The sequence below is a fragment of the Notechis scutatus genome, chromosome 3, assembly GCF_049901735.1.
Source record: "Notechis scutatus isolate UNSWTSFEM ecotype Mainland chromosome 3, rNotScu1.2, whole genome shotgun sequence".
NCBI lineage: Eukaryota > Metazoa > Chordata > Lepidosauria > Squamata > Elapidae > Notechis > Notechis scutatus.
The window spans coordinates 204311574-204337254 of record NC_142011.1 but is presented as its reverse complement, the minus strand read 5'-3'; the positions used below and the strand labels follow the sequence as shown (position 1 = coordinate 204337254).

At 42.5% G+C, this 25681-nt stretch overlaps 1 protein-coding gene across 6 annotated transcripts in view; it reads left to right on the top strand.

The window, feature by feature from the left end:
- Positions 1-25681, top strand: part of TRAPPC9 (trafficking protein particle complex subunit 9) — a 315827-nt gene that overhangs the window by 105710 nt on the left and 184436 nt on the right. For all 6 annotated transcript variants that reach the window (XM_087962255.1, XM_087962252.1, XM_087962256.1 and 3 more), the window contains 2 exons: positions 3589-3742; positions 9931-10021. In XM_087962255.1, the coding sequence (XP_087818381.1) occupies positions 3589-3742; positions 9931-10021 (245 nt within the window). The remainder of the gene's footprint in view (positions 1-3588; positions 3743-9930; positions 10022-25681) is intronic.

The following is a 25681-nucleotide window of genomic DNA, read 5'->3' as shown; positions in this document are numbered from 1 at the left end:
CTTAGAAAGATGGAAGGCTGAATTAGTCAGAATCGAACTGCTGGCAGTCAGGCAGAATTAGCCTGCAATATTGTATATTCTAACCACTGCGCCACCAGGGTGATACCAAGAATCAAGGTTTGATACAACTTTGCATAAGATTGGCATACTTTGGCAATTATGGAAAGGTGGTTAGCTCCATACAACTGATCTGCAATACCATCTAGTCCATCAGTCTCCAACTTGAGAATGCTGAGCTTTTATCATCCTTACTGTAGATATAGGTCAGGATGGCTAACCTTTTCAGCTTGGTGTGTGAAAATCGGGAAAAAGTGTAGCCTTCCTCGGGTCGTGTGTCACTTCAAGAAATATCAATAATTTGGTTTATGACGGACTGGGCTGGGGTTATCACACAGGGCTGTGAAACTCGTCTCCCTGGTCTCAGGACTGCAGGTGCAGGATGTGGGGATCGGAAGGCCACCTTACAGGGCTGTGAACCTCATGGATCTCCTTTCCTCCTGTAGCGTTCCTGAGGTAATGAAACGGACAAACTTCAGTTTATGGCGGTTAAAACTGGTTCTCTGCTGCAAAGATCTCGCGGCAGCGGTGACACCACGCCTCCACGCAACAAGCAGGGAGCAGGGATTGGAGCAGAGCACAGGCAGCCTCTAAATGTGCAGGTTTTCCCCACACCAACAGGCGTGTCAGTCAAAGTGCCTTGGCGTGTCACAGGTTAGCCATCACTGATATAGGTTGAGTGGTGGGGTGGCCTAGTGGTGAAGACAAAATTTAATTTTTTTAAAAAAAAAATAGTGGTGAAGAAAAAATTTGAAGTTCAATCCTAAGGAGCAGCAGATGTTTATCTCCTAGGGTGCCCAGAAAAAAAATATCTGCTGTGAACTTCGCTTAGGTGTCAGGAAGGGCATCCAGACAGTAAATGCTCAGCTCTACCCAGTTACCCTGACTCTACCCCAAATTAAGGGATTACAGTGTTATAAAAAGGGAGTTACTGTAGATATAGGTCCCAGAAATAGAAATCTAATAAAAGGTACCTCTTCTTTTTTTTTAAAAAAAAAAGCATGCTACCCAAAATTTTGAATGAAGTTTTATAGAAGTCTTGTCAGGCTATAAATGAGATTCAGGTTATGCAAATAGAAGTGTAGAACCACCAAGTTATTGAAAGAGGAGCTCCTAGTTGGAGATAAGTAATCTTGATTTGGGAAGATCAGAATCAAATCCCGGTCTTCAAATATTTAACCTTTTTTTATTGCTTTTCATTGTTTGCTACTCCATTAATTGAGCATATCAGTGTATCATTGCAAAATTTTTGGAGTGTAAAAAATAGGTGATAGGAGTTATTTTTCTTCTAGCTTTTTGGGTTTCCCTGGCATTTATATAATTTATATAATGTAGATAATCTTGAATTTAAAAAAAGAAAGAATGAAAAGAGAGAGAGAGAGAGACCCTAGTGCCGATGCACAGAAGGCAGAGGAGAGGAGAGCAGTGGAAATCTATAGGCCAGTCCTTGGGATGGAAGAGCCACCACTCCTAGCGAAGCCACCCTAGCTCTGGGGATAAAAGGCAGTGGGCAGAGATGACTAGGTGTAGTAGACGACCTTTCATCTCCTTGCCGGATAGACTTGTTAGCCTGCTGTGTGAGAGAAACTTTTTGCAGGAGCTGCTGGCATTCCTAATAAAGGAATCATTGCTTCAACTACAGAGGGTTTGTCGTGTTTGGGGAGCTGGGTCAGAACACCATCAAACTTTTCAGAAGCATAGCAGGACACTTAACTTTGAGGAGGTATACAAGTAGATTGCTTGTCAGGTTCTTGCGCATTTCCACCGGCGTTGCAATAATGTCCTGGCTGCCGGACAGCCACCTTGGAGATTATGACAGATGAGGGCAATTACTATCTGATCTTTTCAATCCTCTCCAATAAACTTTGTAATACCAAGCTAGGAAATTGTTGGAGGTGTCCTTTATGAATGTTACAGAAATGTCTATGGGAAAGGGGCCAGTGCCACTTTGATCAGGCAGAATTATTAGGTAATTGCTTTAAAATCTCGATTGGTTCCTCAGAGATAAAAGAGTGACAAATTGATCTATAATCCAACTCTTCAATTTCAGATACTCCTGGATAAAACAAATCACAAATATGGAGGTGGGGGGGAAGAGTGTAATACGCAACTGCTCCTGCACGAATCCTCCAGGGTGCTTTTCACCTTTCTTCCCTTCTTCCCTTTACTGCAATCCTCGACTTAACAATCCTAATTGGGGGGGGGGGCAGACTTTCTGTATCTAAGTAATGTGGTCATAAAGCAGGAGATCGCGTGAACCATATTGCTTAGTGATGGAAAGCCTGGCGTTTGCAGTTGCCGTCATAAGTCCAGATGCATGGGTCATTAACTGGGGAATGCTAGGTAAAGTGTTCTGACCCAGCCTTCGCAAGTAGTGATAAGACATTTACTCATGAGTAAAACAAACCTCTTTTGATAATAGGGAAGTCAAGTCTTTTATTCACAGGGATAAACAAAAAAAAATCAAACATAAATAGTCCCAAGAAACCTGGGTTTATCCAAGAAATCCGATTTGCTTGCTGTATACTAGAAACAAAAGGTTGTCTGAGACAACTGGTCACTCCCAAACCCCTCCTATTTATTTTCCATCCAGGGAGCGGCTGGCTAGCATCTAGATCTGCTTTTCCCTGAGAGCCAGCTTATTGATTTTCTTTGCTCTCCTCTCCTCTCTGCGCATACACGCATCTGGGATGGGCCCCATCTGTTCCTCCCCCTCACTCAGCTCAGGCCCCGAAGACAGCTGCCTCTCCATCTGGGGAGGACGGAAGGCCCCGGCTCTGCCTCTCTCTTTGATGCTGTTTCCTTATCGGAGCCTTCCAAAGGCTTCGAAGCTGGCCCGAGCTCTCCCTTTCCCTCAACCTGTTCCTCATCTGACTCTGCAGCTAGCTCTATTGGCAGCTGATGGGCCACAACAGTAAAGATAGGAGGAGATGGGGGAGGCTCTGGGAAGATTGGCTCACCATCAGAAAGCTTGCATCAGATCACATGATGATGTGTTTAACGACGTGACCAAATTGTAGTCATTTGCAGTGAGAAGTCAAGGACTGCCTGTATTAGCAGAAGTACATCTCATCACTGTTTCCTGTTACTTCACTGAGGTGGTGCATATTTGCCGCAGGATCCACAAAATCTATCTCTATATAAATGGCTCTCTGTGTGTGTGTGTGTGTGTCTATATATGTTCCAGCATAATTCTGGAACGTCTCAACCAAAGTTGGTACACAGATTACTTTCTCTCTAGAAACAAATACAGTGGGGGTAAGACACCCCTAACACCCCTCGGTGTGTGTATTCTGTTAAGAAACAGCCTGTTGTGCCTTCAAATGGCTTCTACCGTACTGCCTTAAAATGGCTTCTGCTGTACAGCACTGTGGAGTTGCCATGGTAATGGCTTCACAGTACTCCACAAGGGGGCTTTTTCTGGTAAGGGGGAAAATCCAACATTAGAAATTACGTTAAATAAATATACCGGGTTATCGGCTAGTGTTCCATAAAAGTTGGCCAGTAAATTATTTCTCTTTTCAATTGTAGCATGGCTATTCAAGTTGACAAATTCACCTTCGAAAGTAACCCAGACTCACCTGGTGAGAGAACACAATATGCAAATCCAAAGCAGCTGGAAGAAGAAAGGAAGCAAGCAAAAAGCCTGGAGATCAACAACAAGTTAGACATTGTCTGGAAAATTATATCCTTTTTTTCAGTAATTCTCAACTTGGGCTTTTTGAGCTTTAATTCGTTTCTAGGAATGCATATGAAAAAGACATGGTTTAAAATGGAGCATTTCACATAACTACAAACTTTTAAACTAATTTTAACAAGCACTTTGATTTCTCTTCAGGTTTCTTTTCAAGACGTCTTATTTTCTCCTTCAGTTGAGCGTTCCACACAACTTTTATGTTTTAAATAATGAAGAACTGTAGTGTGTTATTTTTATGAACATTGGCATAACTCCGAGTCTTCCAAGACATCCCTTTGAGAATATCTGTAAGAAAATAGAATCTGACTCCTGACCGCAATCCACTGGATATAAGGAGAAGAAATATGATTAAAGAGATGCTAGAAATACTTTTGCTCTGACCCCAGTGGCATTAAAAGTTGCAGACATAGCTTTAATGGAAAGCACAGTGTCAAGTGCAGGAAATCAGGAGTCAGAATAACAGAATAACAGAGTTGGAAGGAACATTTGAGGTCTTCTAGTCTAACCCCCTGCTTGGGCAGAAGACCATATACCATTTCAAACAAGAGACTGTCCAGTCTCTTCTTAAAAACTTCCAGTGTTGGAACAGCCACAACTTCTGGAGGCAAAGTTGTTCCATTGGACTTTCTTGTTTTTGTTTTTGTTTTCCCTTGAAAACAATTTGCTTCTTCTCCAAGAAGCTGCTTCAGTTCTGGCTCAGCTATATCCCCGGCAAGTGATTAGTTAAGGAGTATCAAACCAAAAGCAATGTTTAAAACCAAGATAAATATGTCTTTAACCAATTATAGCTTGCTTTCATTGCAGCAAAACTAAATTTAGCTACCGCTCAAGTAATGAATGGTTTTCAGGTCTGAAGGAGAAGGTTCATGTAAAATTTATCTGACCACTCACCCGTTTCTGCTCTTACAAATCATAAGTAAGCAGGCAATTATTTTGAACCGTTGGAGCAGAAATCGATGAGAGAAAATTGGCTTAGGTAGAAAAAATAGACAAGCTGGTTGGAGTAGTTTTGCAGACCTATTTTGCCCGTGGCCCTGATATCAAATGAGTAGGCATCTTCTTATATGTGTCAGACAAACAAATGACAGTTAGGAAGAGCTTTTGCCCAGCGGTTTCTAATAATACATTTTTTAAAAAAATTCTTATTTAAATAAGAACCTCTAGCAACTTTTCCCCCCTTCAACTATTCAAATCCCAATATTGGAAAGTTTCTACATCTGAACGTAGCATGTGCTAAGGGCATCTGCTGCTGTCTGTGGAACAGAATGTTGTTTCTGCTATTCAGCGTTGGAGCAGATGGCAGACAATTTTTAGACTGGTTAATATTCTTCAGCCCCTTCGTTTGATTAATATTTGCTAAATATTTAATAGGTAGTTCAGATTTTAGTGCTTTGTGTGGAGGAGTTTTCCAACTGAAAGGACAATTTTGGTAAGGAATTTGGCTGGGGTTTTGAAAGAGAAAAGCACTTGTCCTCAGATGCAAAATGAAAATTCACATTTTTTTTTTTTAAAAAAAAAGTCTGATGTGGATGAAAAAAAGAAAAAGAAAGCTCCAGGGTTTACCCTTTTTCTGTTTTTCATGTATTTTTAAATATATCTATAGAACAATGCCATAAGCTCCTGAAATTCCACCCCCCCTTCTGGGTAGACTATTGGAAGAGATAAGATTGCTGGCATCAGGTGCAATAATCAGGAAGCAAGAGGGTTCAAATGACTACAGGTTTATTGCAATTAACCAATGACACAGCTTGCCTACAGATGTTGCAGGTGCTCCATCACTGTAGGCTTTCAGAAAGAGATTGGACAACCATTTGTCTGAAATGATATAGGATCTCCTGCTTGAGTGGAGGGGGGTTGGACTTGAAGACCTCCGAACTCCTCCCAGCTCTATTGTTCTGTGTTCCATGCATGCTCTCTACAGGAATCTGAATTACCCACCGTCAAAGCAAATTGGTGGTAGATAAGAGTCAACAGAATTCAAGGTGGGCTGGACTTTGATCTCTTGTGAGCACGAAGGGACTTGAGACTAATGATGCATTTGACCCCTCCCTCAGGCTCAGCCTGGTCATCCTACATCGGTGGGGAATGGTTAGAATGGCCACATATGAAAGGAATGAATAAAACTGAGAGTAACTGTCATTAACCATTGATGAAAATCAAACTTTAATTATTCAGTTAAGTTTCAATCAGTATTAGTTTGAAATACACTTTGCCACTGGTGATTATTCAACCCAGACATGTGGCATTAAAATGATCACCCGTCATCATGCACTTGATTCTCGAAAGCCCATTATATTTTTGAAAAGGTGAAAAATGTTCTAATGATAGTTGAGTGAGGGCAAGTATTTTATCCTATCTCCTGGCTTGTCAAAACACCACGTCTCTAAATAGCATGAAGCCACGTCCCTTGAGTTTATACCTGCAATTTTTCTTGAAGCTCTAAAATCATTAAACAAAGGAACAAAAACCCCAAAGGAAGGATTAGATTGGAAAAACATGGGAAGGTTATTACGTGGTAACAATAGCAGCAGAAATCTCTATGAATAAATTATATTGCTGAGGAAAGAGTGAGCAAACACCCTGAACAAATGAATTCAGAAAGATGACAATTTATTTGGTATTTTTGTTGAAGTCTCTACATAGTGTCTGGATCCCATTTTGTTGAGTTTTGTATTATTATTTTTAATACATTGTGAACCTTCCAGTTGGAATCAAGTACAGGTTGTCCTTGACTTATGACCACAGTTGAGCCTTAGTGGCTAAGCAAGACATTTGTTAAGTGAGTTTTGCCCCATTTTATGACCTTTCCTTTCACAGTTGTTAAGTAAATCGCTGCAATTGTTAAGTTAGTAACCTGGTCGTTAAGCGAATCTGGCTTTCCCATTGACTTTTGCTTGTCAGAAGTTTGCAAAAGGTGATCACGTGACCCCGGGACACTGCAACCGTCATAAATATGCGTCCATTGCCAAGCCTCTGAATGTTGATCACATGATCATGGAGATGCTGTTCTGACCCAAACCTGGTTCCAAGGAAGCAAACACGAGACAAAGGTAACAGCACAACCTTTTAATGTTTCTTAACGAATCCCGTTTCTTCACGGATAAAAGGCTGCTTCAAACCAATTAGCTCCGATAAGAAAGAGCCTTGCCAAGGTTTTGCCTGGCTGCCAAGAACACCAGATAAAGTTACTTAGCAATAATTCCAACACAAAGAGTCTCCAAACACCAACTCAGATATTCCTAACGTCCACCAGGCTCAAGTGTAAAACTTCTTTGCTTTCTGCAAAGAACTCTGGTTTCTCAGCTGGCTTTTATCTCCTCAGGGAGGGGCCATTACCTTGCAGCCTTACTCCCGAGTCGCCCATGCTGCAGCAGCTGCTCTTTCCTCCGAGCTGCCCTGCGTGCATGCGCACTTGGCACAGGCTCCTCGGGGACCTCTTCCTCACTGCTGCCAGCCTCCACAATCTCAGAAGGCAGCACTCCACTCCCTGATGGTCCTGGCCCCATCGCATCTGCTGCCGGCGAACCACAACAGATGCTGCAAAGGATGTAACTTTGAAAAATGGTCATAAGTTACATTTTCCAGTGCTGTTGTAACTTTGAACGATCACTAAACGAACTGTTATAAGTCAAGGACTATCTAGTGCCAAAACTGAGTACTCTTACGGGCGCCTTTCAGTCAGTATTGAATCCTGGAAGCTGCCTCAACTAACCCCTGTAGTATTTTTCGGAAATGGTTTGCCATTTCTTGCTTCTTAGGGCTGAGAGAGAATGACTGGGTCAGGGTCGCCCCGCTGGCTTTTTGCCGAAGGTAAGACTAGAACTCACAGCCTCCCAGGTTCTACCTTTAACCACCGCACCAAACTGAATAGATTTTTTTTAAAAAAAAAAAAAAATTGATCCTCGGTATTGCAAAATTTGCAATGGAAATAAGAACAGAAAATTATAGATCGATCTATTAATCATTACGAGCATTTTTTGTTAGTATAGCTTCTATTTATGAAACTTTTTATTAATTGGTGCAAAAGTAGGACATTTGCTCACCTGTATTTATTCCTATGGGAAATTATAAGGGAAACATCTTCTTAATTAAATGCCGGAGGTCAAACTGCATAGCAAAGTGATTAAGGGCTGAGAAACAGTAGAGGCAGTGGAATCATGTAGTTGATGCCTGCAAATAAGGGTTATGTTGAAATTACATGAGAGGAAAAAGGAAATTTAACCACCAGCTTCTTCAACTTCCTTAAAAATAGAATAGAATAGAATAAACAGAGTTGGAAGGGACCTTGGAGGTCTTCTAGTCCAACCCCCTGCTTAGGCAGGAAACCCTATAGCCGTGATGACGAACCTATGGCACGCGTGCCCACACAATTTTTTGGCACAGGAGCCCAAAAAGGTTATCAACCACTGCCCTGTAGCATTTCAGACAAATGTTTGCCCAATCTCTTCTTAAATACTTGCAGTGTTGGAGCATTCACAACTTCTGGAGGCAAGTTGTTCCACTGGTTGCCTCCCAGAAGTTGTGAATTCTCCAAGAAATGGAGGGATTAAATTAATTTACTTCAGCATTTCTATGATTATTACTAATGTGTGAATGCAGGTACTGTTTGACTTACAGCAGTTTGCTTAGTGAACATTTGAAGTTACAACGGTATTGAAAATAGTGTCTTATGACCGTTTTTCACACTTAACAACCGTTGAAGCATCCCCGTGGTCACATGAACAAAATTCAGAGGCTTAGCAACTGACTCATATTTATGACGGTTGCAGTGTCCCAGGGTCACGTGATCCCTTTTCGCGACCTTTTGGCAAGCAATGGGGAATCCAGATTCGTTTAACAACTGTCGTATTAACTTAAGAAAGGCAGTGATTCGCCGAACGACTGTGACAATGGGGCAAAACTCACTTAACATCTGTCTCGCTTAGCAACAATTTTGGGGCTCAATTGTGGTCGCAAGTCGAGGGCTCCCCTTATTGATACAAAACCAACTTTTAGGTCATCATGTCCAATATTTCTACCTTACAAGACATTCAAGAATTTGGAAAATTTCTGTCGTTGGGAAGATATCACATCTCCTTGCTTTTGGTTCTGTCATTGCAGTGCTCAATGGGAATTACAGGCCTAACACATCTTTTGGGGAAGACTTGAATGCACAATAATTGTAAAGATTTAATAGTGATCACATCCTTGATGTAGAGTAGTTTCGCCTCTTCTTGTGATATCTAGATTTCTTGACTCAGAATACAGAACACGACTCAGATTTCTCTTTGGCACAGATTGCTTATCCAACTAAACCCTGCTGTACGGAATAACAGATTACTGCAAACATCAAACTTGGTAGCACACTAAGCCATAATTATAGTTTACAAACAAACCACTTTTAGAGCTTATCTAATGCTCTTTGAATGCTGCATTCAGTTTTGGTCCACAATGTAAAAAAGATGTTGAGACTCAAGAAAGAGCGCAGAGAAAAGCAACCAAGGTGATTAGGGGACTGGAGGCTAAAACATATGAAGAACAGTTGCAGGAATTGGGTATGTCTAGTCTAATGAAGAGAAGGACTAGGGGTGACATGTTAGCAGTGTTCCAATATCTCAGGGGCTGCCACAAAGAAGTGGGAGTCAAGCTATTCTCCAAAGCACAAGAAGGGAGGACAAGAAGCAACGGATGAAACTAATCAAGGAGAGAAGCAATCTGGAAATAAGGAGGAATTTCCTGACACTTAGAACAATGAACCAGTGGAGCAACTTGCCTCCAGAAGTTGTGAATGCTCCAACACTGGAAGTTTTTAAAAAGATATTGGATAACCATTTGTCTGAAGTGGTGTAGGGTTTCCCACCTAAGCAGGGGGTTGGATAGAAGATCTCCAAGGTCCCTTCCAACTCTGTCTATTCTATTCTATTCTATTCTATTCTATTCTATTCTATTCTATTCTATTCTATTCTTTGGTTTAAGCACTGACTGTAACATCTAGGAGCAGCATGGGCTAAATTTTCCAATTACTGTAGCTTCTTTTTTCCCCATCCCAAAAAGGAAAATATTTGAAGAAGACTTCATTGGGATGGGATCTTGAATTCTTACTTTGATTTCCCTCCTCTGAAATTCTTTGTGCAGATTCACCCTGAAAGACTGTGTGTAAGTGTGTTTCTTTTCGGTGTTCCTTAACTATCGTTTACCCCTCTTTGAAGCGTGAAGGGGAGGCCAGCGTGGAAGGGATCCTTAATCAGGTTGTCCTGGATCACCTGCAGTTGGCGCCTCTCCAGTGGGGTGAGTAATGCGAAGACTGATAGTTCGGCAGAGTAGTTTTTATTTTATTTTTATGGATTGCTTCTTGCTGAAATAACTTTGCAAAAAGCACTGAGAAACTTTGTCAAACGTTGAATGATGCAAAACGCCACTCATGCTTTTTCGGAGGGGGATCGTTTATTAAATCATTGTGACAAAATGGCTTACTATGAAATTATCGCCTCTATATTTAGTTCATGTAGTCATGGGGAATCATCCAGAGTAGACATTATTTTCCTCATAAGCAGTTGCTAAGTGCTGGGATATAATTTTGCTGTTGGTTACAGTTTTTGGTACTTTGAATTATATAGAGATTGTCTTCCTTGCTGAGTTATCAATTGCTGAGAATGTTCTTTGGTTTCGGTTCCTACCTGGCTGCCCTTTCTAGAAGTTGATCTGAGCACTCTTATTCTTTCTTAGTGACGGGCCTGGAGGCTTAATTTTGTATATTAACTTGTTGTGACTGGAAGGTTTGAGCCTGCTGTGAGCTTTGAGTCTGATGTATCAGAAGACACAGGTTCGAGTGATGAGGAAGGTTTGGCATTGGAATTGGAGCCTGCTTTAATGAGAGATGCAGACGTGAGCCAGGGGGATGAGGGAGTGTCGGAATCACCATCCTCTCCGGAACCTTCCACATCAATCATGCCTCAGGTGTCAGCAGCTGATCCACAGAACATACCAGAGTCCTTGAGTGATGATCAAAATGACGAATGTTGGGTTGATGCAAGGACTAGACGCAGGTTGAGACGTCAAGCACAATTTGAAAAGAAACGTCAAGCCAGAGACTAATTAGAGAGACTGACACGCCCCTTCAAGGAATATAAGGAGGCGTGTTAGTTAACGATCCTTGTCCGGATCAAACTTCGTTAGTTACTTCGCAGCTTTGAAGAAGCCTTCTGTGTGCCTTTTTTGGCTCTGAATTATCTTGCGGCTCGTTATCTTGGTTTGAAGACAGTTTGTGGGAAAGCTGCCAACGAAGATTACAGAGAAAAGTTAACTCTGTGGTTTCTGATATTATTTGCTCGTGTTTATTTCTTTGGGACATTTGGACTCTCACTTTGTGGCTACAGGTGAGACAGAACATTGATACAATGTTTTGTAGGTGATACAATCTATCTATGAAAACCATGAGGTTGAATGCAGGATGAACCGCTTTGTTACTGCTGCTGCTGGACGTAACTTGGTTTTGTTGCCTTACTAGTTCGATTTTAAATACATGTAATCTTCGTTTTAACAAAGCCCCCTAAACGGGGCTGGAATTTTGATTGATAAGTGAAGCGATCATTAGGTGAAACATCAGGTGGTAATACTGGCCATCAGCACTCCAATCAACCAATAAAAAAACCCACACCCAGCCAGGCCCCACATAAATGCTACACATACAATAGCCAAAAGTGCACATTCTGATAGAGAGAAGTTGCCTGCTCCAGTATGAGTTCAAAAGCTCAGAAGACTAATCCTCTGATCCAAGTGACCGACCCAGGTTGGATCAGGAAACATCACGTCATCTCATCGCTTAGTGATACAGTTGTGGTATGCCTAGTTGTGGTTGTTAAGCCAGCAGCCTCATAACCAGAACAGAATAGGATTCTTTATTGGACAAGTGTGATTGGACGCACAAGGAATTTGTCTCCACTGCAGAAGCTTTCAGTGCACATACCAGCAACAAGTGGTAAAATCATGACCATAATCATAAAATACAATCATCATAACTCATAAGATACAACATTCAGTGATAGTTACAAGATACTAAATAAGCAATCAACATAAATCATAACAGTATACTAATGAAAGCAATCAACATAAATCATAAGATACAACCCACAAACTTATAGTCATAAGAAGCTAAGGAAATAGGCAATAGGAAAGATGAGAAGGATAGTAGTAATACAGCCCTACTAGGTGGTTTGACATCCCAGGGCATAAGACAGTGTTGTGGGGATTAGTTGTTTAGCAAAGTGATGGCATGGGGGTGGGTCAGGGAAATGTCCTTGTGTCTAGTTAGTTTTGTGTGCAATACCCTGTAGTGTCTGTCGTCTTGAGGGAAGAAGTTGAAACCGTTTATGTCCAGGATGAGGAGGCTCTATCGATATTTTCACAGCCCTCTTTCTGGTTTGTGCAGTATATAGGTACTCAATGGAAGGCAGGCTGGTTGCAATTATTTTTCCTGCAGTCCTATTGAAGTCCATGTCTATCTTCTAACAATAGCCAGAGCCTAACAACCAAAACTAGCTATACCTTGTTGTAACTGTCATTAAAAGAGAACCTCACATTTTCTTCTGCTGTGCCATATTTACCTCCATATGAACTCCCTTGTATTTCTCCCCCCATCTTTGCTCTTCTGGCCACTCTGCTCTCGTCCAACTACTCCTGCTATCACCCATTGCCTGCAGTTGACCTTTGTCATCCGCTTATTCTTCAGTGATGGGGTTCTGTTGGTCCTGGGATCACTGCCTGTTGTGGCTCGCCGGCAGCTGATGGAGCTAGCAGTCAAGTCAAACAGTAGCGAGGAGGTTGGGGAAGAACCTCGGCCAGTTCTGGAGGCTGAGGCCCCTGAGGAGAGCTCTGCATCAGGGGCAGAGATGGGGCCAGGGCAGGCTGGCAGTCAGCATCTGCCTTTGGGTTCGGACAGCAGTGACCGCGGGGAAGCTTCTGGAACTGGTTCCTAACCTGTGCATGCGCAGGGCTACCAGAAGACAAGAACCATTGAGAAAGCAGGGTCGACTCAGGAGTAAGGCCACACCTCGGAGATGATTGGCCCTCCCATAGGACATAAAAGAGGAACAAACAGGACATGAGCTTTTGCAGGAAGCATTTAGTTCGTCTGGTCAATTCAGGCTTTGAAAAGTTCTGTTTGACTCTGTGTCAAGTTTGGCCTTGCCCCTGCATCTGGCAATTCGTTTTCTGGCTGCATTCCAAGTGTGATAAGGTGGAGGTGTTTATAAACATTCCCCTGTTGGTGAAGCCTGAACGTAATTCCCAGCCGTGGAAATAAAAGAAGTTTTGCCTGGATTAAGATTGTGTTTTATGCTTTCTAAGGAAGCCTAGGTCAGAACACTGCCATTCCCGCCATCCTAGCCTCCAGGCTCCTAGTGGGCCTGCCCACTTCCTTGGTCTCAACCTGCCGAGCAGTCCCGATGTGCACACCCAGACCGCCTGCTGGGGCTCCATACATCAGGCCCAGCTTGCTGTCTCCGTCCTTGAAAAAGCCTTGAAAAGGCCATCAGCTTCTCATGTACTGAAACCTACAGACCGCGTCTTCAGGAGAACATCTGGTGTATGCTCTATAGCAGGGGTCCCCAACCACCGGGCCACGGACCGGTACCGGGCCGTAGAACATTTCCTACCGGGCCGCCGGTTTGCTGGGCGCCGCCATCTTGTTTGACGAGAAAGTGCTTCCGGGTGAGCTTTTCCGGTTGGAAAGCGGCGTTTGGGTCCTGAAGGAATCCTCGCGTCTTAGTTTCATCGAAGAGGGGGGGCTTCGAACGAAACTAAGGCGCGAGGATTCTTTCAGCACCCAAGGCAAGGCGAACTGAGCGACCATCCCGAAGCCGTCCCGAAGCGAAGCCCATCGACAAAGGTACAAAGGAGGAGTTGAAGGTGGCGGGGAGAAGCGGGGGACGGCTGGCTGGCCGGTTGCTCGGCTCGCTTTGCCTTGTCATGCGTGCTGATGCCGGTACCGGGCCGCGGATCATTTTGTGATGCCGGTACCGGGCCGCGGCACAAAAAAGGTTGGGGGCCACTGCTCTATAGGTCACATCAGAAGTGCTCCTGGTGAATTGCCCAGCGGGTCGCAGCAAGGGCTGGAGGAGGAGAGCCCCAACACCAACGAAACCTGTGTGCGGCGGTGCAGCATGAAGTCCCATCCACAGGCCAGAAGGTCTCCTGAGGAAACCGCCAGGTGGAAACTGGGGAAAGAAGACCTTGTTGCAGCCAGCGGCTGCCTCAAGAAGGCCAGGCCAATGTTGTGCTGTAAGCAGCAGAAGCCAGAAGATAAGAGAAGGTTAGCTGGGACTTAAAATCACCGAGTGGCAGGTTCAGCAGAGGCAGCTGAGTGCTGGACAGCCAGAAGGTCGGAGATGAGAAAGAGATAGGCTGGTGGGAGAGTTAGTGGTGAAGTGAAGTGGCCCTGTGATCATTAAATGGGATGGGCTGCCAAGCACCTGAATTTTGATCGCATGACTGTGGGGCACCTCAGTGGCTGTAATTTCAGGGACCAGGTATAACTACCATTTGTTCTGCACCACCATAACTGTGAATGTATTGGGAAGATCCCAGCCTAGCAGGGAGGAGAGATCAAGCACAGAGTTAGCCTGGAATCAGCTACACAACCGGAAAAGGGCTAAATCCAACCTCCCAAGTTCCTTGGAGACTTATCTATTTGTTCCCACGAGTAGGCTGCCAGTCTGGGAACATTCCTATATTATAGGCAGAATGTAATGAAGTAGTTAGCTCAAATTCTGCACATGTAGCTCTGGTTGTTTGCACCTGACAAGATGCTTGCTGAGCAGAGATCACTCATCGAGGACCACCTGTAATGTGTTTCCTTTCTCTGAAAGCCCTTTGAAATGAAGTGTTTCGAAATGTGGTCTTTATTAAAGAAAGATCCTGGGATTTTTGTGTGGCTGTGATAATTCTGTCATGACTGGGTGTTGATTAGACGGTTTGCTTCACTCTCTAATTAAAAAGCCCAGAGTTCATTTCCAAATTGCCTTTCGGTAAAATAATCAGATGGATTGGCACCTGCTGGTGTCCATGACTCTGCATACAGCCTCCCTGCCTACTTTAATAAAGTACCTTTCTCAAATAGGAAAAAAGATAATCAATCTTTGTGGACCCAAAGTAAGTCAATCAGTACTTGTACTAGTTTGTGATGGCATATGTTCCACTGCACGTTATACATATAAGTCATCATACTTTAGTGGTTCAAACTAGCTGCCGTTAATTACGTGCAGTAAATCTTGTGCAATTGAACAATAATAATCTTGCTAAAGCTTCAAAATACTTTCATAAATTTATCCTAAATTTGGCTTTACTGTTAGACACTGAATCTAAGAGATGATGTAATCTTAGAGACATAACAGCAATGATAGGAAATCAACTTTAGGTGGACAAAAAATAATTTTCTTTGTCTGATTAACCAAAGGGATGTGTCTAGATTTTTAAGTGGAGTTTAAATACTTATTGTAAAAAGATGCTTTATTAACAATCACCAAATCTGTGAAAAGGGGGTAGAGAGTGATTCTAATTAGATTTGGACATTTGTGGTGGAGATGAGGCCTGAATAGTAACACTTTCAAGAGGACCCCTATAACACTTAGTAGAAATTAGCAATGGTATCTCCCAATTTTGGCAGAGGATGTAGGGAGAAAAGCAAGGAGAGCTGGAGGGTGGAGTTAAGTGTGTCATGGGCTTAGAGTCATTACGTTACCATAAAAGATTCAACTTCAACCCCTCTTGAACTCTGTTGACCCTTATCTGGCACCAAGTTAGTATTGTACTTTAGTTGGCTGGATTCTTGTGTGTAGGTTTGAACATTAAATCCCTGAACTGCAACTTAATGTCTGCTCTTGATCTTTGCACCTGAGAGAAGTTTAGAAACATTCTGTCCTAATTTGAAAATCTGTTTAGTCATTATTTTCGACTGAGTAGCCGTAAAAGCAGTTAGTACTTTCAGATGCTGTAGAAATCATGTTAGCTTCTGAAGTTGGGAGATTCTTGGTCCTGGCATCTACCATCCCAACCCAGTACATCTTCTCAGTCATCATTATGATCTTTATATTTATATCTTTATATTTAGGGTCATAGCTATGTCAACTTTTCCCTACCTTCTTTTCTGTTCCTAATGAGAGATGTTGGAAGAGTTTGTGTGCTTCTTGTCCAGATTTGATTTCTGCGGCTGCTAGTCATGCCACTTCCCTCAAGAAAATTCAAGGAAAGAACATCCAAATTAACATGGTGCTGATTTGGTGTTTGTCGCTGAGTTTCCACTCTTGTTATAGATACTCCAATGGAAACAGCAGAAATCGTCTGGCTCAGAACTATCACTTTAAAAAAACGAGAAAAAGAGAGAACAGATCTTCAACACTTGTAGGATAAGTACAGGTGGATGATCAGACTTCTATGGTAGTGTGGGAATGAAAACAGCAAAGTGTTGTTCACAGTGTTCTTCGTTCAACAATAGTATCTGTTCCTATTATTTTCTTTTCATACTTACTGTATTTTTGTAGCCCTTATTTGTTAAAATAGTCTTTTCTCCAAGGCTTGTCTTGCGTGTTCCAATAATTCCAGACCTGAAATCCATTTATTTTTTACAGTTTTAAGAAAATAATCCATTTGATCACAGCTGCTTCTAGATGGTTGCTAGGGACATTACTTGCTTTCAGCATCAGCTTTTAATCAATGTTTGTATCTTGGGAGTTTCTAATATAGTAGTAAGGTTTTCAGTATGACTTGTTATGAGGAAAGACCAAATTTGAAAGTATTACATTATTTGTTATTTGACCCAGCATGCAATTTACTCACTGGTTTAAAAAAAAAAGGCAACAGAAGCGTTCTTGAGCTGATAATTCTTTTCCGAAGACAGAGCCTTGGAAGAGAAGTAAACTAAGAGGATCCAAATTTCCAGTTTGGCTGTATCTGAACAATAAAAATAAATAATCAGAATCGGTTGCTTTCCTTCCAGTTAGTGCTAATCACAAATATTTGGAAATTTATGGTAGCAGGAGACCGAGCACCTGGATGGACGTTCTGTTAATCATAGAATCATTGGACTGGAAGGGACCTCAGAAGTCTTCAAGTCCAATCTGCTGCTCAGGTCAGAAGTCTTGTACCATCCCAGTCAACTGTATATATATATTTTTATTTAAAATGATGAAAGAAGAAAGTAGTATTTTAAGAAAGCTGCTGTGTTGGAATGTAGTCTGGATTCCCAGGATGGAGGGGCTGCATTCTAGATCTATAAGAGGCAACTCAGCCCAGATAACCTGTGTGAGAGAAAGAGGGTGAAGACCGCCCCTCCTTAATAGTTCCTAGAGTACAATGGTACCTTGGTACTCAACTGCTTTGAAACTCAGCAAATTTGGTACTCTACTCAACGTATTTTGATGCGTTGATATCATTTATTTGGTACTCGACACACAAGCTAGAACTTTTTCATGTCGGCTGCCTTTTTTGTCACTACGTTATTCCTTATGGGAAAAAATTGTTTGGTACTTACAGTTTTTGGTACTCATCGCACCTCCCAGAACCAATAAATGATGAGGACTGAGGTACCACTGTATATCCTTTTATGTAGGTAGTGGTCTCTTCAGTTTGGTAAGATTCTGCCTATAGATGTGACATAATAAAGTAATCTGCTTGGGAGGATCACTCCCCATCTTTCTTGATTTCTGGAGTCTGACAGCTGCTACTGTACATAAATTCTGAATAAGGTTTCAGAAAGAAAGAATCAATATTGGAAAGAGTTAAAGTATTAATTATACCGCCTTTAAATCCAGTATAACATCCTGACCTAGAAGAACTCGCCAGATACATACATTAGTCATCCAAGGAGGAGTAATTGTGAGAATGTAACAATAACAGATGGACAGAGTGATGGGAGAGCTAAATAAAATTGTTTGCAAATTTATAAAGACTCAGAAACAATCAGCTGTCTTGAGATTTTTGGACTCCTTTATAACTATAATTCTCAAGAAGATGTTGGCCAAGAAAAAAAAAGGTCTACTGGATGTAGATTGATAATGTCACATCTGTGTAAGAAAGGTATACAATAACAATGCAATGTAAAAAAAAAGTGTAGAAAAGAGTGTACAATTTGGTAAGTTAACAAAAATTAGTGACATGAGGAAAATTTAGAATTTACTGTGTCTTGAAACAAGTTGTTCTGAAAGATAAGCAAAATAAAAGGCCTGCTTTGAGGTAAATAAAGTTTTAATGTTTTGCCTGACCTAGCAGAAGGTCTAATGAACAAGGCAAATAATATTAGCCTTTTGATTCCTGGAAAATCTTAGAGGGAGCTGGGTGTGTACTTTAGTGGTCAGGAAATAGACTGAAATGAACTTGACAATGGCAGGAACAACTTTTTGGAGTGATTTTCCTGCCAGCTTCTCCAGTGACTTTGCTTGTGAGAAAATGGCAGGGAAGGTTGCATATACTGATCACATGATGGCCAGATTTGGCAACTGTTGTAAGTCTGAGCTAGTTGCCAAGTTCTTGGATCGCAATCATATCACCATTGCGATAGCCAAACTCTGATGAATGATCGTAAGTACCAGTCATTCAGTGCCATCACAGTTTTGAACGGTCAAAATAACAGAAAAACAGAATAGAATAATAGAGTTGGATGGGATTTTGGAGATTTTTCTAGTCCAGGGGTGTTAAACTCGTGGCCCGTGGACCGGATGCGTAATTCACTGGCCATGCCCACCCCCGTTTTAGCGAAGGGGGGGGGGGAGTTGCGATATGTCACATGAGGACAATGTGTCGTCACGAGTTTGACAGCCCTGTTCTAGTCAAACCCTCTTCTCAGGCGGGAGGCCTTATTCCATTTCCAATCTCTTAAAAACCTCCAGAGATGGAGCACCCACAACTTCAGAAGGGAAGGCAAGTGAGAGTACTAATACCACTCTATAAAGCCTTAGTAAGACCATACCTAGAGTACTGCATCCAATTTTGGTCACCACACTATAAAAAGATGTTGGGACTCTAGAAAAAAGTACAGAGAAGATCAACCAGGATGATTAGGGGACTGGAGACTAAAACATATGAAGAATGGTTGCAGGAACTGGGCTTGGCTAGTCTAGTAAAGAGAAGGACCAGGGGAGACATGATAGCGGTCTTCCAATATTTGAGATGCTGCCACAGAGAGGAAGGGGTCAAGCTATTTTCTAAAGCACCTAAAGGCTAGACAAGGAATAATGGATGGAAACTGATCAAGGAGAGATTCAACCTGGAAACAAGGAGAAACTTTCTGACAGTGAGAACAATCAAACAATGGAACAGCTGCCCTCAGAAGTTGTGGAGTGTTATCACTTGAGACTTTCAAGAAGAGATTGGAGTGCCATTTTTCAGAAATGGTGTAGGGTCTCCCGCTTGGCTGGGGGGTTGGACTAGGTGACCTACAAGGTCCCTTCCAACTCTGATTACTGTTATCTGAATTGTCCTCTCCTTGATTAGTTTCTATCCATTGCTTCTTGTCCTGCCTTCAGGTACTTTAGAGAATAGCTTGACTCCCTCTTATTCAGTCATTGAATAAGTGGTCATAAATCAAGGTCTACCTGTACTTCTTGAAATCATTTCCATCAAATTTCAAAAACTACAGCTTGATCTCTGTTTTAATTTTGTTTAATATTACTAATATCACAGTCCACCGTTCTGCAATTATTTGTTTCTTTGCTGGCCTGTTTCTTGTTAAAAAGCTCCCCTTTTTTTGCAATAGTAGGAAATCCAATGTTATCTTACCTGTTAAATCTCCCTTGCCTTCTTGTTCTGCATTTTTATTCCTTTTCTAATATATAGTTGCATTCTTTCATCACTACTTTATAACATCCCATAAGTGGCTGAGTAAGCATAACAGTTTATGAGGTGCTTGAAACCTTCCTTTCTTTGGCAGTTGGGCAAATCGTATCATATCCTGCCTTTTAGAAAAAGAACATCGATCGAGAAGTTTTGCTATTTCTTGTTTGTTTTAAAATTCTGCTTCTAAGCCTATCTCATTGCCAGCCAGGAAAAGGTGAATAATAATTTTCACTAACAATGTTGACACTGAATAAATAACCTTCACATATTCCCTAATTAGGTAATGTGAGTTGTTTCTGTTCGGTCATGTTCTGCTCTCCGTGAACAAACTAACAAAACAACAGCAGGACCTAATTTTATGTACCATTTCAAATGTTATCCGTGGAAGCTACTATAAAATATAAGAAACACTGTTTTAAACAGTTTCTCAATAACACTTCTGAGAATGCTGAATTATTCTATATCTGCAATTAACTGTCTATTTTCTCAGGCATTCCTTGGTATTATATAACTTGAATTCAGAAATGTCTATGGAGAGTCTCAATCAGCCAGGTCATGGTTGTCCCAAAGATGCTTTTTATCAAAAGGCATTTTTTCCTTGAAGACGTTTCTGATCTGATCTGAACTGAACTGAAGAAGAAGCTTCTTGGATGAGAAGCGAAATGTCTTCAAGGAAAAAAGAAAATCCAGTTGCTTTTTGAAAAAAGATCTTTGGGATTGAATTCAGAAATTGGCATTGCGAAGATCTGAACGGTAGCCATTTCCAAATGACAGAACAACCGCAAGACAAGATTTGTCTTGTGCCTTCAGGGTCACCTGAGTAGGGCACACCCATTTGCACTACTCAGGTGGCCCTGAGGACAGATAAACCTCCAAGTGGCCTCAACGACTGTCTAAAACAATGCAAATGACTAGCTGTCTGCAAAGAGTATAAATCCTTCCATTCCCCACCATCCAGTCAGACCTGAAGAAGCTTCTTGGATGAGAAGCGAAAGGTCTTCAAGGAAAAAAACAACACACTCCAGTCGCTTCATGAAAAGCCACCTTTGGGACGATTGAAAGAGATGTTTAGCCTTCAGGAAAGTCAACCAAGGTGAGATGTGATAGCATTCTTCAAAACTCAGAAAGCATGTCATATAGAAAGTCAAGAGATGCACCCTCTCATTCCAGAGAATAGAACATGGAATAATGGGTTTCAGTCACAAAAGGAAGAGTCTGATCGATTATAAGAAAGAACCGCTCAACATTGACACCAAATACTCCAACAGGTGATTGGCGTACCTTCCTTGAGCACTGGTGGTGCAGTGGTTAGAATGCCGTATTGCAGGCTACCTCCTCTGTCCCCAGCCAGGAGTTCGATCCCGATGGCACTCGAGGTTGACTGAGCCTTCCATTCTTCCAAGGTCGGTAAAACGAGGACCCGGATTGTTAGCGGCAACATTGCAAACCTCCCCGAGGGTACTGTAAAGTGCTATGGAGCAGTATATAAGCTTAAAAAGAGCCACAGTGGTGCAGTGGTTAGGATGCAGTATTGCAGGCTGACTCTACCCACAGCCAGGAGTTTGATCATGACTGATTCAGCCTTCCATCCTTCTGAGGTGGGTAAAATGAGGAGCCAGATTGTTGGGGGCAATAGGCTGACTATAAACCGCTTAGAGAGGGCTGGAAAGCACCATGAAGCGGTATGTTAGTTCTAAGGGCTATTGCTCTTGGATCTGTTCATCCAGAGGCCAGATAAGGGTCTTTCTAGATTTATTTATTTGGATTCTCTGCAGTGCTTTATAACCCTGTGATTTTGTGCAAGAAGCCAGATGTCAAATCTTTTTGCGATTAGTCCTCCCATTCCCTTCCCCAGTTCCCATGGCTTAGCTCTGCGCTTATAAATTATGCAGTGTGCCATGGTAGTTAAAAATCTCAGGCAGGCAATGAAAAAAAATGGACTAGAACAATGTAGATAACAGAAAGCAGTTCAGAAAAAGAGCGGGTTTACTCACGATAAGGCATGTATTTCTTACCAGCTGCATTAGATGCAAAAAATTTTTTTGATAAAGCAACACGTAATTCAGAGCGTAGAATCAGGATGCTGCAAATTTATGATGCCTAGCAGATCTGAAAGAAGATAGTAACGTGAGGGATATGCAGTTGTAACATGAAATCTACCTTCTTTTTTAAAAAATAAAATAAATGACAGCTGGTAGAAGTATATTACTGAGTGAGAGTCATCATTAAATCAAAAACAGAATTTTGAATTTTTATGTCTATATCTAAATCCCTAGGTTATGGAAAATCCAAGATTTGATATTTGAGTATATGAGAATATAGCTGTCATTTTTTCCCCCTTACTAAAGAAAGCCAGGAAATATTTTCTCTAGATTAAGGCCTTTTTCATCTACTCCACCCCTCCTTTTTCTGGCCTTCCCTTCCCCACCTTCTCTTTGGAGGGTTGACCTTATCAAAGTGCAGTGAAGCTTATATGGGTTGCAGGTTTCAGATTTGCTCCAGGGTGTAAAGGAAAAAAAAAAAAGTCTTTATGCTACCAGAAAAAAAAGAGGGGGCGGTGGGGGGAATCAGCTTCCATTCTGGAAAGTAGAGTAATTTTACCACTGCTTTACACAATAAATCTGGCACGGCTTTGAGAAAGATTGATGATGAGATCTGAGATTGGAGTCTGCTGCAGTCATTACCATTGTTATTATTATTACTGCAATAGGGGGAAAGTAATTGAGCTTCATTCTACGCACAATTCATTATAAAAAATAGTATTTTTCGGACACAAATGTAAATTCCCAACTCATTTTTGCATCACCTAACAGCGCCATATCTTAAATGACAGTTGTATGCTACAGTTTGCATCTCCCTTACGGGGAGCTCATTGGCACCCAAGCTTATAGCAAGAGCACAATTATTTCCATTTCATTGTGATGTCTTTGGGTGGCAGAGATATTTTTAGCTGTGAAATTGGATCTGGAGGAGAAAGTTCAGGAATTTTGATGAGGCTAAAAGTCTCTTTTCTTGAAAGGCTGCTGTGCATCCAGGGTTTCTCTCTTTCTCCGTAGTTCCCTCAGTTATTGTGATATGGGAGTTAAAGCATCTCAGCAATTCTGCTTGTGGCGCAGAGGTAGTATTCAGCAGGTTCTGACCAGTTCTGGAGAAACAGTAGCGGGAATTTTGAGTAGTTCAGAGAACCGGCAAATCCCACCTCTGACTGGCCCCGCACCCATCTATTCTTGCCTCCCGAGTCCCAGCTGATTGGCTGGGTCTTCTTTGTTGCCCTGCAGAGGAGAACGGAGCTGGAAAGCAGGTTAGTGGGATGGGGAGGGAATGGGGATTTTGCAGTATCCTTCCCTGCCACACCCACCAAGCCACACCACGCCCACCAAGCCATGCCCACAGAGCTGGTAGTAAAAATTCTGAATCCCACCACTAGTCACAGGTGACTGTAAATTACGATGCCAAAGTTGACTTCATACAGGGCAGTGCAAGCATGTCGCTTTTAATGAATCCTTTGAAGTTTTTTGAGTTTGGCTCGAGAATCATGATTTCATTATGGCGGTTGGTGGAATCCTGACAGGCTTCTCCACTGGGAGACAATTCCTGGCTAGGGGAACTGCAGAGGAGAACGGAGCTGGAAAGCAGGTTAGTGGGATGGGGAGGGAATGGGGATTTTGCAGGATCCTTCCCTGCCATACCCACCAAGCCACACCCACAGAACCGGTAGTAAAAAAAATTGAATCCCACCACTGTTGGGGTGTAATTGCCATCCTGTAATTGAAGCACGCTTTGTTACCCAAGCTGTTCAAAATTCTGCACCCTGGATCAGAAACGGACCTTTATTATTGCATTATTTACATATAGAAGAAGCTGCGTACAGCCAGAGCCCCAGGACTCAAGTGCTGTGAAACCAATATGGTTACCTTGTTGTTTCCCAGGTGGGGAAATGGTGCAAAATGGCAAGTCCGAACAAATTATGAGGTCCACATCATACGCTATTCGGTTTGCACTGTTTTCTGAAATCAAACGGCTAATATGGGGTAGCAGGAGTGTCAAACTCGATTTCATTGAGGGCTGCCTCAGGGTTGGGTTTGACCTCGGGAGGCCCCAGGGGGCATGGCTAGGGTGGGCGTGTCCAGTTCGACGTCACTCGTGTCGGGGAGCACCTGTGGTGGCCAAGTGCTAAGGCAGGCCTTCCTTCAGACCTTCCTTCTCTTTCATTATAATCTTCCTTCCTTCTTTTCTTCCTTCCTTTTCTTCTTTTTCCTTCCCTCTTCATATGTTTTAGAAACTGGGCATGGCTAGTCCAGTGAAGAGAAGGACCAGGGGAGACATGATAGCAGTGTTCCAATATTTGAGGGGCTGCCACAGAGAGGAGGAAGTGGTCAAGCTATTTTCTAAAGGAACAATGGATGGAAACTCAACAAGGAGAGATTCAACCTGGAAATAAGGAGAAACTTTCTGACAGTGAGAACAATCAACCCATGGAACAGAAGTTGCCTTCAGAAGTTGTGGGAGTTTCATCACTTGAGAATTTCAAGAAGAGATTGGACTGCCATTTGTCAGAAATGGTGTAGGGTCTCCTGCTTGGGTGGGGGCTTGGACTAGATGACCTACAAGGTCCCTTCCAATTCTGATTATCTGTTATCTGTTAAGATGTGCTGTAGAACTGCACCCGTCATCAGTTGTGGCAGAGTGGAAATATATTAAGACCAGTAGCTGGACCAGAATACCTTATTTTTCTCTTGAGGAAATTTTAAAATAGGTGAGAACCTACTATAGGGACAGAGTTTGAAGAAACGGACTGGTTTGGCAAGAAAGGGAATGAGGCAAAGATGCACAGTGTACCCATACCTCTGTGACTTAGACCATTGATATAAGAATGGCAGGACTGATGTAGGACAACTACAATCAAAATTGAAGGTTAAGATAGCAATATTTTCAGATGTGCGGATGACACTCTTCTGTTATCAGAAAGTATAGACTAGCAGCCCCCAAGCTTTCCAAGGCTTGAAAGACCAACGGGGGTGGGGGAAGAGGGAATGCTTCCATGCGAAGGTGATCATGTGCAACTCCATTCGTGCAAGTGGAGTTTCGCGCACAAGCGTGTACACCTGCTGCTCGTACAAATGGAGCTGCAAGTCCTTTAGAATAGAATAACAGAGTTGGAAGGGACCTTGGAGGTCTTCTAGTCCAACCCCCTGTCTAGGCAGGAAACCCCACATCACTTCAGACAAATGATTATCCAACATCTTTGTAAAAACTTCCAGGGTTGGAGCATTCACAACTTTCTGGAGGCAAGTTGTTCCACGGGTTCACTGTTCTCACTGTCAGAAAGTTTCTCCTTAATTCCAGGTTGCTTCTCTCCTTGATTACTTTCCACCCATTGCCTGCCACTTGCGTAAATGGATTGGCACACGTGCACATTTCACCTGCCGCTCGCGTGGCCCAGTTCTGAATGGGCCACGGGCCAGTACCGGGCCACAGCCGGGGGGGTTGGCGACCCTTGGTATAGACCAGGGGTGTCCAACCTTGGCAACTTTAAGACTTGTGGACTTCAACTCCCAGAATTCCTCAGCCAGCAAAGCTGGCTGAGGAATCTGGGAGTTGAAGTCCACAAGTCTTAAAGTTGCCAAGGTTGACACCTGGTATAGACTATGAAGAGCTCATTATGCAAATCCAATCCCTCAGGCTGACAGTTTAGAGACGCAGTAAGACACCATATTATGCTGTCTGACCTAGAAGCCAGGGCATACATTGTCAGATTTCTCGCCTAGATCCCCAAAAGTTGGAAGTGTCAACCCTGAAGCTGACCTGACTGAGGCCATCTTGGAGGCTTCAGTGTTGTCACACTGGAGCTGAGGGATAGGGAGGTGGGGAGTAGAGATAGCCGGGGTTTTGTAACCAAAACAAAATCCTTTTTCCTGGGAACCAAGGACATTCGCACACCTGATTAGAGGAAGGAGGAGTGATGTCACCAGACGGCACCTTGATTGGACTATGTGACTCATTGTTTGGAGAGAGGGGGAAAACTTTTAATTAGGTGAAAACTGTGGGAACCTTCAGAGTCAGTTTTCACCCGAACTGTGCCAATATGATATATCCAAATAAAACTATTCTTTGAGGAATCTA